This window comes from Microcaecilia unicolor, chromosome 3, assembly GCF_901765095.1.
Source record: "Microcaecilia unicolor chromosome 3, aMicUni1.1, whole genome shotgun sequence".
Classification (NCBI taxonomy): domain Eukaryota; kingdom Metazoa; phylum Chordata; class Amphibia; order Gymnophiona; family Siphonopidae; genus Microcaecilia; species Microcaecilia unicolor.
This window is the reverse complement of record NC_044033.1, coordinates 331,877,060-331,889,508: the sequence shown is the minus strand read 5'-3', so window position 1 is coordinate 331,889,508 and position 12,449 is coordinate 331,877,060. Positions and strand designations below refer to the sequence as shown.

Here is a 12,449-nt window from a genome sequence, read left to right as displayed (position 1 = left end):
CTGCTTTACAGATTTCCCCATAGAAGTTGATGGGTTGGAGCGGTGGTGCCGGGACCCTTTGGTGCTATCACTGAGCCCTTCGGGTCTGGGTTTGTATTTTAACAGTTTTATCACTTGAGCCTGCCAGTACCTTGGAAAGGCCCTTTGGGTCAGAACAGGGTTGGTCCATAGTTAAATAATGGAGAACACACAGCTTTTCCCTTCCTGTTAGGAGAGCCACGTTCATAGTGATTCACAGAAAAGGGAAAACTAAGCAGACACAGTTCATACCCAGAGCGGGAAGCAGTCACTCTCAAAAGTATCACTCACACTCAAGCTAGGGAGAGTGCATCTGGGCAGGCAGCTCATGGAGGAGGCTACCAAGTGTGTCTGCATTATCCTGTTCCACGGAGAATGAATCTAGCCCATAACACATATGTTAGCCTTCACTATGTTTAAAGTGAGGCAGGATGATGCACTTCAGCAACTAAAAGAAGCAGTTGTGACCTAATAACCAGCATGTGCATTGCATTCTTCATGACATGTTTTCTGAAACGTATGATTACTTTTGCTTATATTTGATGCTGCATACGCTCCACTGTGGGTCCTCTGCTTTGAAACACCTTGTCAAATAAGCTATGCTTAACATACCGATTCAGCTTCAGGAAGAAGCTCATAAATTTTTTTTTGTTTACATTAGGTTTTGAAGGAATGTTACAAATATGTTATTTTGAACAAATTAAGATTTTTCTGTTTATATTTTATGATTTTACCATTGTTTTTCAGAATTTAGTGTTTGTTTCAAGGGTTATATATAATGGAGAGGATTTGTTTCAAGATTGTATTTAATGCTTGGGATTTTAGAGATTTGATTTTGTGGGGATGTAATATATTTATTTCATGTTTTTGTAAACCCACCTTAATACTAAGATAATGGTTTAGTGTGGGGAAAAAATAAACTAAAATAATTACAGCCTGCAGGCAAACCATATTGCAATGAAAATACAGATATACTGCAAAATATTTCCCCATCAACATTTCGACTTGCATAAAGGCATGCAAAGCTGTCAGTTAATTGCTCATTTGGACAGACTGATCAAATTCAAAACCACCTCAAACAGCATAGAATTCAACTTTTGGAGCTTTGTTCCTTAATTGGCTCACTTTGCACATGCAGTTTTAGAAAATCTGACACTTGCATGTGAACTTGGCATTGCTTAAATGCGTAGGTAGCAAAGTCTGTTACTTGCATGTACTAGTGCTGCTACTTACACGTGCACAGCCCCGATGCCCTGATGATCAAAGGTAAATGCGGGTACTAGAGGCCACGCGCTCACATTTACCATCACACAAATGATCAGAGGGGTCTACAGCGCCCGTGCTAGGGAATACTGCAGAGCTCATTTAAATTAGATTTAAATGAGCACTGCGGTATCCTGCCCATATGATCAGAGAACAGTGCTCTAATCGTATGGGCAGAATACTGCCTTAACCCTACGCCAGCTAAGAGCTGGCATTAGGGTTAAGCTCTGTTCCCCCCCCCCCCCTTCATTCAAGCCAATCAACCCAGGCTGCCACTGTCAGTTCTGAGGGATCCAGTGAACCCCCCGGACCCCCCAATAGCTGAGGTCCTGGTGGCCTAGTGCCCCCCAAATATTAGGGCACAGGGGGGCTGAAGGTCCAGTGGACCTCTAGCTCCCTTAATCCTCCTGACAAAAAATAACTCCATGGCGGCGCAGTGGGCAACATTCCCCCACCTGCCCTGGTGGTCTAGTAGCTCCCCCTCACCCCCCTTGTACCTTGTAGTGATAGAGGTGGGAGTAGCACTCCCACCTCCTTCCAGTGCCGCCTCCTAAATGGCGATGCACTGAGCGGAGCTCCCCCATCTTAAGGGAGTTTCTCCCTTATATGGTAGGGAAGCCCCGCCCAGTGCATCCCATTTTGGAGGTGGGGCTAGAAAGAGGAGGGAGTGCTGCTACTCCTTCCTCTACCACTACAAAGTATGGGGGGGTAAGGGGGGCTGAAGGTCCACCTTGCATGATGGGGGAGGCCTCCTGTTTGATAGGTCCACAGTGGCGTACCGAGGGTGGGGCAGTGGGGGTGGTCTGCCCTGGGTGCAAGCTGCTGGAGGGGTGCAGAGAGCAGCAGCACACCTGTTGGCTCCGCTGGTTCCCTGCTCCCTCTGCCCCGGAACAGGTTACTTCCTGTTCTGGGGCAGAGGGAGCAGGGAGCCAGTTGAGCCGACAGCCCCGCAGCTGCTCCCAGCAGCTAAGAATGCACCGGGGGGGGGGGGGGGGGGGGTGCAGTGGCGATCCGTCCGGGTGGCAGCCGACCTAGGATCGCCACTGCAGGTTCAGGCTTTTTTTTTTTTACAGGTCAAACAACTTCTGCAGGAGGATTGTGCCTTGAACGTATGCTGTTCGGAACAGCGCAGGGGATTTGATCATCGGGGCCTGAGTGAGGCTGCTCTTCTTTTGAATATGTTTTTTGTAAAATGGATTTTCCCTCCATGTCACTAAATTTATGTATTTACCCACAGCTTTGTACATATTTTACAAATGGCTCCACACTCAGAAGGCCTTTCATAAAATATGCTGCAAATTGTGAATGTCCTGAATTCAATGTCCCGTTTCAGACCTAAATACTGCCACTGCCTCTCCTCCCCCTTCCTCAAAAGCAAACTGTAGGGTGTGACAGGACTTCATTGAGGATGCATTTTGTTCCTGGGGGATTTTTTTTTTTTTTTTCAATCCCTGCATCTAACACACATTATACTAGCCAAGATTTCTGTGTGAATTGAACCTATTTACAGACTGCTGCAATGATACTGCAGGACTTGTCTCTCATGATTTTTAATCTCTTATATTATTATTAGCATTCGTATAGTGCTACCATTCTCGGGTGACCTAGTTTCTAATAGGAAACTGATACATTTTGGGATTGTTAGAGATGATTACATAGAGAAGAAGCAGGGTCTACAAATACTGGAATGAATTAGGATGTGAATTTTAAAGTCAGACATGACCAAAAGTCCATGTCCAGCAATTGAGTAATTAGGCAGATTTAGAATTACCTGTTTCAAAAGTCTTCATCCCATCAGCAACTCTTCCAATCCATACACCACTACACTAAATAGATACATGCAGCTAAAGTGTTAGGCAGACTAATTTCTTGCAAATAAGTAGAAAATCTCATAAAGCCTGATTATATATGGGCTGTACAGGTAGGAAAAGGGATATCCAGGTTGGAGCAATTTCAAGTATATTTTACAAAACACTTGCTGAGCATAGACCTCTTGTAAAATGCCCATATGGATGTGGGAAAACCCCATTTGGAAGCATGTACAGTGGGAATAGCCATTTTACAAACATACTGGTCAAAAAACTGGTATCAGTTGAGGCGTTGAATGTGGAAGTAGCAGCACTAACATATGGAAGGTGTAAATTTTGCAATTTACACATTTAAGTGCCATCTTTTACCATTTTGTGTATGGTGTGGGCTATAAATGTCAAATTACATTAAATATATATCAACACCTCTGTGTACTCTTAAAATATTCATAAACAGAGCTGACAAGAAAGTAATAGGTCTTCTACCTCTCGGAATCTGCTCTTCATACTGGGATTGTTTGCACTGTGAAGGTATAACCAGTTTTGCTTTGATCCTAAGTTCTCCATTATACTCTATTACATCATCTTCACATTTATCCAGCTGAGGACAAAAACAGATAACTTATCTAATACTGATTCTTATTTACCTCACTCTACCACAAGGTTAGTCAACTCAGTCCTTTTTCAGGATACCCACAATGAATAAGCATGAACGAGATCTGCATGCAACTTTATCTCATGCATATTCATTGTGGGTATCCTGAAAACCTGACTGGCTAGGTGCAGTGGCGTAGCAAGGGGGGGTGGGAGGGGTGGTCCGCCCCAGGTGTCAGCTCGGGGAGGGGGGTGCTCCCTGCCAGCTCCCCCCCCCTCGGTGCATCGACACCCCCCCCCCCCCCCAGTGCCCACCCTCCTCCATCCAACCAGCTCCCCCTACCTTTAAAAAAAATATTGGAATCCGAAGCGAGACGCAGCGCCTCGCGCCTGCATGTAAAAGAAATGTGCAGCGTTTCATCGGGCCTTCTCTCACTCTGTCTGTCCCGCCCTTGCGGAAATAGGAAGTTGCGTCAGCGGAGGGTGGGACAGACAGAGCGAGGGAAGGTGCGAGGATTCCGATATTTTTTTAAAGGTAGGGAGCTGGTTGGACGGAAGAGGGTGGGCACTGGGTCGGGGGGGGGGGGTGTCAATGCGCCGAGGGGGGGTATGTCATCGTGCTGCACCCGGGGGGGGGGGAGGTGCAACGGCGAACCGCCCCGGGTGGCAGTCCCCCTCGCTACGCCACTGCCTAGGTGTGTCCCGACGACTGGGTTGAGAATCCCTGCTCTACCCCATCTATCTTCTGTTAGAGGGAAGCTCTTGTCAGTGGGGGACCTTCCACCTTCTATATATGTTTGGTTTGAGGATCCTTGTATGACAATTTGCTTTCTGTGACTGAACCATTACCACATTTCCAATTTTGTGTTGAAAACATACCTAGGATTGAAACCTGAATCCTGAGAGTAAACCCTGAAGCTAAAGCAGGGTAACATGCTACACAAAAGGACATCAGCGATAGAAAGCTTAGAACATGGTGGAAGATGGTAACCTTAGGGCTCATCTTGTCTATTCATTATCCATTGCTCCCATCTACCCATTTTCCATTAATCTCCAATACTACAGAACCTACATAATCTATGACTTTACCCTAACTTTCTAACCACCAAAGATCCTTTGCTCTTGCATCTTGCTTTTCTGTATTTCTCACTCCTTTTTGATTCCACCATCTACCCTGGAAGGCTGTTCCTTGCATCTTCCACTCTCTTGTGACAAAATATTTCCCTAAATTAACATCTGTGTTTTCCTGTATTATGTATTCTACATCTCCTTTTCCCATGAAAAAAGCACCCTAGAATTATAACGGTAGTTCTAATTTCTGTCAAAGAGACACAAGTTGGTATAAACTGCATTAACACTGGTCACTAATTAATAAAGTATTTAGTACATGCATTAATGGTCAATGTTAATGAGATGCAAATGAGACAACTTTTAACATAGCCATTAAAGAATGCAGACATCAACAGAAGAAAACTAGAGCACTATTGAACAGCATATTTTACTATTCAGTCGAATACAGATAATAATGCCGAATACAAATAATGGACATTGAGCTTTAACAAATAATAAAAGAAGCAACGTGAAATCAGAGATCAAGGGGGTCTTTTACTAAAGCTTAGCTTGAGTTATCTGCAGTAGGGCCCGTTTTATTCCTATGGACCCTACTGCAGATAACTCAAGCTAATCTTTAGTAAAAGACCCCCTGAATTGCCCAAGTTAACACAGGAAGAGGAACACTAGTTATCTCTGCCCATAATGGAAGATGAGGTCCTTTTGACTATTAAAGACTTATCCCACGGGCAAGTCTTACAAAATTTCTTAAGACTTATTTGATAATGCCTTTGACAAAGATGTTAAATAGTTTGAGAAAGGGGTCCATGTTACCACACTCATGGTGTTTGGCAGGGGTGACATCTTAAAACCAGGGAAGGATCTCAATAATTGTGGCTCATATCAGCCCATTTCTTTGTTAGGTACGGACTATAAAATGTTTACTAAAATTATGACTAATGGGCCGATGATCAGAAGCAAATGCAGGCGCTAGAGGCTGTTAGCACCATACTAGCGCCTGTGTTTGCTACTGCCCCATGATCAGAGCCCCCGAGCGCATGAAATAACGCGCTCTTGAGCTCTGAACGCAACTAGCATGCAAATGCATGCAAAACAGGGCTAAACCTATTCATCCCCAATGATCAGCGACCAACGCGCTAAAGATTTGCACGCTGGCTGTGGCAAACTCTATGCCAGCTTAGAGCTGGCGTTAGGGTTTGCAGACCATTGGGGAGGAATGGTGGAGCCTGTCTAGCATGCATTTGCATGCTAGCAGGTCCCCATTCCCCCAATGCAGCAGCCCCAGCAGGAACCCCGACCTGACTCAACCAACCGACCCTCCCCCCAGCCCTGACACAGGTTTGGGGGGCTGGAAATCCAGTGGGTCTCCAGCCCCCCCTCAACATCCCTCGGATGTCCCTGGTGGCCCAGTGGGCCGCGGGTGAATCCCTCTCACCTAGTGGCCCTTCCCCACCCCCATACTTTAAGTTGGAGGAGGGAGGTGGCCTCCTTCCTCTTCCATTGGCACCGCCTGCAAAATAGCGGCGTCCAGCCTTGCCCAATGCTTCCTGGGTTGCGCTGGGTGGGGCTTCACACCATATAAAGGAGGTGTGAAGCCCCGACCAGCACATCCCAAGATGCACTGGGCAGGGCTGGGTACTACCATTTTGCATGCGGCACCGATGGAAGAGGAGGGAGGCCACCTCCCTCCTCCAACTTAAGGTAGAGGGGTAGGGAAAGGCTGCTAGACCACTGTATTGCTTTGGTATTGCAGCCTGCTCACTTGATCACAACACAGACTGCTCACAGAATAAAATACTACAGATTCTTTTGGATTCGTATTGGGTAAATGAAACTCTTTATTAGTACTTTAAATGGAGAGTGTATAGATCATTATTGTTACTGCATCTCAATGATTAAGAAATAAACACACTGATCGAGTACATTACTGAAGGAAGGCTATAGAAAAGTAAAATAAGGATATTATATATATATATATACACACATACATACACAACATCACTGGTCAGGAATTTCATGCCCTTATCTCATCAGCTGGGGGGCCCGTTGCAGCAAAAGCCTAAAGTCTCCATATGACCAGGAACAAGTCTTTTCTGCACGATGCTTCCATCCACAGAATGAGCCCCAAAGCTCTGCTGCAAAAAGCCCCCTTTTTATTAAGCTACTTATCCAGGAATGTACATGAGATTTCAGTCATATGCTCTCAGTTCAGGTAAACAAACCACTGGCCAGGTGGCTTATCACCCAAACCTCAAGCATACCCCACCTCCCTCCTGCACAAGCTGGCTTCAGAGGCATTCCAAAGCAAAACAGCAAAAGTAGAGGCTGACAAATGCGCAAACCAATAGGGAGATATCATCGAAAACCAGTTTATTCTGAATATTCATATCAAGGACCCGACACAGTCCTTGTTTCGGCACCAAAGCACCTGTCTCAGGGGTCACAGTCAACTTTCTCTGAGAAGAAGCTGATAGGCTTGAATAATTCCTTTATGTGTGCAAGTTAATCCACAGAGAGAACAAAAGAACAGCCAACTGAAAAGTGAGGTGAAGGAAGCTATTAGGGCTAAAAGAAACGCCTTCAGAAAATGGAAGAAGGAACCGTCTAAAAACAACAAGAAGCAGCATAAGGAGTGTCAAAGCAAATGCAAGGCACAGATAAAGAAGGCCAAGAGGGATTACGAAAAAAAGATAGCATTAGAGGCAAAAAACATAGTAAAAATGTTTTGCGGTATATTAAAAGCAGGAAGCCGGCAAAAGAATCGGTCGGGCTGCTGGATGACCGAGTTGGTAAAAGGGGCAATCAAGGAAGACAAAGACATAGCGAAGAGATTGAATGAATTCTTTGCTTCAGCCTTCACCGAGGAAGATTTGGGTGGGATACCGGTGTCAGAAATGGTATTTCAAGCGGACAAGTCGGAGAAACTTACTGACTTCACGGTAAACCTGGAAGACGTAATGGAGCAGTTCAGTAAACTGAAGAGTAGAAAATCTCCTGGACCGGATGGTATTCATCCTAGAATACTGATAGAACTGAAAAATGAGCTTGTGGATCTACTGTTAGTGATATGCAATTTATCCTTAAAATTGAGCATGGTACCGAAAGATTGGAGGGTGGCCAATGTAACGCCAATTTTCAAAAAAGGTTCCAGGGGAGATCCAGGAAACTATAGACCGGTGAGTCTGACGTCGGTGCCGGGGAAAATGGTAGAGGCTATTATTAAAAACAAAATTACAGAGCACATCCAAGGACAGGGATTACTGAGACCAAGTCAGCACGGCTTTTGTGTGGGAAAATCTTGCCTGACCAATTTACTTCAATTCTTTGAAGGAGTAAACAAACATGTGGACAAAGGGGAGCCGGTTGATATTGTGTATCTGGATTTTCAAAAAGCGTTTGACAAGGTACCTCATGAAAGGCTACAGAAGAAATTGGAGGGTCGTGGGATAGGAGGAAATGTCCTATTGTGGATTAAAAACTGGCTGAAGGATAGGAAACAGAGAGTGGGATTAAATGGGCAGTATTCACAAAGAAGAAGGGTAGCTAGTGGGGTTCCTCAGGGGTCTGTGCTAGGACCGCTGCTTTTTAATATATTTATAAATGATTTAGAGATGGGAGTAACTAGCGAGGTAATTAAATTTGCTGATGACACAAAGTTATTCAAAGTCGTTAACTCGCGACAGGATTGTGAAAAATTACAGAAGGAACTTACGGGACTGGGAGACTGGGCGGCTAAATGGCAGATGATGTTTAATGTGAGCAAGTGCAAGGTTATGCATGTGGGGAAAAAAGAACCCAAATTATAGCTATGTCATGCAAGGTTCCACGTTAGGAGTTAAGGACCAAGAAAGGGATCTGGGTGTCGTCGTCGATAATACACTGAAACCTTCTGCTCAGTGTGCTGCTGCGGCTAGGAAAGCTAATAGAATGTTGGTTATTATTAGGAAAAGTATGCAAAACAGGTTTGAGGATGTTATAATGCCGTTGTATCGCTCCATGGTGTGACCACACCTTGAGTATTGTGTTCAATTCTGGTCGCCGCATCTCAAGAAAGATATAGTAGAATTGGAAAAGGTGCAGCGAAAGGCAACTAAAATGATAGCGGGGATGGGACGACTTCCCTATGAAGAAAGACTAAGGAGGCTAGAGCTTTTCAGTCTGGAGAAGAGACGGCTGAGGGGAGACATGATAGAGGCATATAAAATAACGAGTGGAGTGGAACAGGTGGATGTGAAGCGTCTGTTCACGCTTTCCAAACATACTAGGACAAGGGGGCATGCGATGAAACTACAGTGTAGTAAATTTAAAACAAATCGGAGAAAATGTTTCTTCACCCAACGCATAATTAAACTCTGGAATTTGTTGCCGGAGAACGTGGTGAAGGTGGTTAGCTTGGCAGAGTTTAAAAAGGGGTTAGACAGTTTCCTAAAGGCAAGTCCATAAAGGCAAGTCCACTACTAAATGGACTTGGGAAAAATCCACAATTCCAGGAATAACATGTATAGAATGTTTGTACGTTTGGGAAGCTTGCCAGGTGCCCTTGGCCTGGATTGGCCGCTGTCGTGGACGGGATGCTGGGCTCGATGGACCCTTGGTCTTTTCCCAGTGTGGCATTACTTATGTACTTATGCTATTGTATTGCGGGTTTTTGTTTCTAAAACTTAAACTAAAAAAATAAATAAAAATCATGATTTGGTCAAATATGAATAATGTATTTTGGGTACTATTCATGGCCAAATTGAATCAAACACAAATATTCATTACAGCCCTAAAGAAAACTACATCTTTATAAAGTTTAGTTAAGCTATTTGGGTTAATAGTACTGCCACATTTTGAGAGCTTTACCACGTGTTAGTTTTCACTGTGCTAATATCATACTTTTGCATTTCCTAACCTCATAAACATAAATCTTGCACTAAGGTTATGTTTAAATCTGTATACTGACGATCATATCAACACAAAAATACAAAAGTCAATATTGTTCTCAATAAGTACAAAAGCAAAAAAAAAAAAAAAAGCAAGCAATCCAGAAACCGCCAAAATGTTTTACATTTGCTCCCCCTCCTCACCCCTCAACAAAACCCCAACCCCCAATCCTACCTAACGTCCCATACTACATGGGAACTATCACTTGCACTTCCCCTGTCCAAACCACCCCCACAAAAACTCCACACTACTAAATATAATGAAATAGAAAAGCCACAGAACTGCAGCGATATATTCAATAAACAACATACAGGAATAAGCCAGACGTGAGAGGAAACAAAATAAAATAAAACCATCAGTCCATCCTTCAATCTACACAAAGAAAACATAAATAAGTAAATAAAATATAAAACAAGGTCCCAAAGATGAAGGTCCAAGGATCAAACCCAAACTAAGCAACACAATTAACAGTATGCCCCCAATTAAGGGAAGCAGCTAAGAGCCAACAGTGGCTGGGATAGTGTGAAAAAAAGATTGAGCTGCCTCCACCAATAAAAAAAAGATGAGTTTGACTCCCATAAGCACTCCAAAGTCATGCAGGTTAAAATAATTGTACGAGTGGAAGATTTCCAGTGCACTGAGTGCAAGGAAGAGCAAAACCTTTACACTGAGCATGCACTGTAGCGGTATAGTCTTGGAAACGGAGAACTTTATGATCATCATATTCCAGAGGATTCCCATGGTGTAATGCCTGAGGTATGGCACGCTTATGATCATAATGACAAACGCAGAGAACCACAACATGAGGACGAGTAGGACGAGTAGTAGCAATATCCTTTGAACCCCTGAACCCACAAGACAAGCCCACTCAATCTTAAAAGTTACCTCCAAAGTGCCCAAGCGTAAAGGTTGTGGAGTCCAGCTCTCTAATATACACAATAAGTTCCATATCACTCACTTTCAACTAGGCCCACGAGACATAAATTATTGTGTCTTGCTCGTCCTTCAAAATCATCAAGTTTATGTTCCATTGACGATACCATACAATGCAATTGCTCCACTTTTCAAGAAGAACTTTGGGCCTGGGATTCCATTACGCCAACCCAATGCTGCTGTGAATCCAATTCCAAATCAATATTATCCAAATACTTGTGTGCAGCCTCCGTTCTATCATGAAGCTGTGCTAATATCATACTTTTGCAATTCATAACCTGTTGTAAATTAGCATCCAACGCTGCCTCCACCACAGCCTGCATCTCTGATACAATTTCTGAAGTCCACATGGTGCTTACTGAAGGACTCAGTGGAAGTGATATAACCACCATCTTAGCTGATGCTCCCTTTCTGCATGATTTTACTCTTGCGAGGCATCCCAACGACTAAGGCTTTCAAATCCACCTCCCGTCAATCCAACAGGAAGAACAAAAGCAGGATGCAGAAATCACCCACTTCTGGCAAAGATAGAGGTCAAAACTGGCTTTTATCAGTGGGAAGACAGTGGAGCTGAGCAGGCAGCCTCCACTCCTGTTCTAAGCGTCACGTAATAGATCTTGCATTAAGGTTAACACAAATTAGTTAACATGTCTTAGCATTGCTGTTAATTTACATTATTAAGGGTATAGTTTTATAAAGTCACCCCAAGCTCAAATCCAAGGTACAAAGTGATCCTTTGTGCACTCCCTCTCCATTCCCATTCACTTTCCTGAAACCCCTATAACCCAAACCACCCTCCCTAACCCCACTCCCTCCTACCCTATGGAAAGTTATCTGCAGCACTCCAAGCCCTTGGAGATAACTCTTGAATATAGAGCTCCCAACAACATAAAGAACTGCTGCCTCTGGACCTCGGTGTCAGGGCATCTCTTTCAGGGCTAGCAGGGTCTCAAGAATTGGCTGGACAACAATTGCTCCTGAAACCAATTATGTCAAAGCTGCAGTATCCCACCAAGTGAAGAAGCATGCCATCTGCGTCTTGAGTGGCCATGTCCTTCTGAGTCACTTGGGATGTATTGGAGCTTGGGTCTCGGGTCCATGAAGGCTATCGCACCCTCTCCAATAGCAGAGAGGATGGGTGGTCTTCAAGTTGAGGACACTTCAAGGACACCAGTGACCTCAGTGCTACACTTTGATGGGGATCCATGTAGACTCATCACAGATGAGATATCATATGAGATCTAATCCTTCCACTTCTTCAGACAAAAATCAAATGAGCATTCCTGGTGATGCTCAACATTGAAGGAAATCAAGGAACTCTCAATGTCAATGCATCCTCAGCATCCAGTGCAGATCCTGGACCTATAGAGGACAATGTGTCTGATGCCAAAATTGATGGACCAGTCTCATCACCAAAAAGATTTTCCTAAGCCAAAAATTCCTCTCTTTGTCATTTGTGAACAGAGAATACAATGAAAGGGATCACGTTTGGGTCTCAGGCATTGCAGGAATCATGAATGGGTATCCGCAATAATATGGTCCTGTTGCACCAGAAACACATTTGGAAGCCACTGAGGGTCTTCTTTTGAGACATCTCATCCAGAAAAATAGCTGTAACAAAATCAAAACTCGATGGGGACAAAAATTCCCTTGTCAGGAGCTCAAGACGTAAAGGTGGCCCACAACGAGATCACACAGAAAACGAAATAAAACGAACACTGAAAGAAAACCTGACTAAGGAACAACCTGGGAAACAGTGACAGTGAACCACGTGACAGCAACAGAATTTATGAGCTGAAAAATCAAAAAATATGAAAAATTAGGTTGTGAGGTAAC

The 12,449-nt window shown here is 44.0% G+C and overlaps 1 protein-coding gene across 2 annotated transcripts in view; it reads right to left on the bottom strand.

The window, feature by feature from the left end:
- SYTL3 (synaptotagmin like 3) overlaps nucleotides 1-12,449 on the bottom strand; it is a 255,264-nt gene that overhangs the window by 27,350 nt on the left and 215,465 nt on the right. Inside the window, exon 13 of one of the 2 annotated variants that reach the window (XM_030198421.1) lies at nucleotides 3,576-3,690. The exons of the other annotated variant lie outside the window; for it this stretch is intronic. Within the exon in view, the coding sequence (XP_030054281.1) occupies nucleotides 3,576-3,690 (115 nt within the window). The remainder of the gene's footprint in view (nucleotides 1-3,575; nucleotides 3,691-12,449) is intronic. 2 annotated transcript variants of the gene reach the window in all.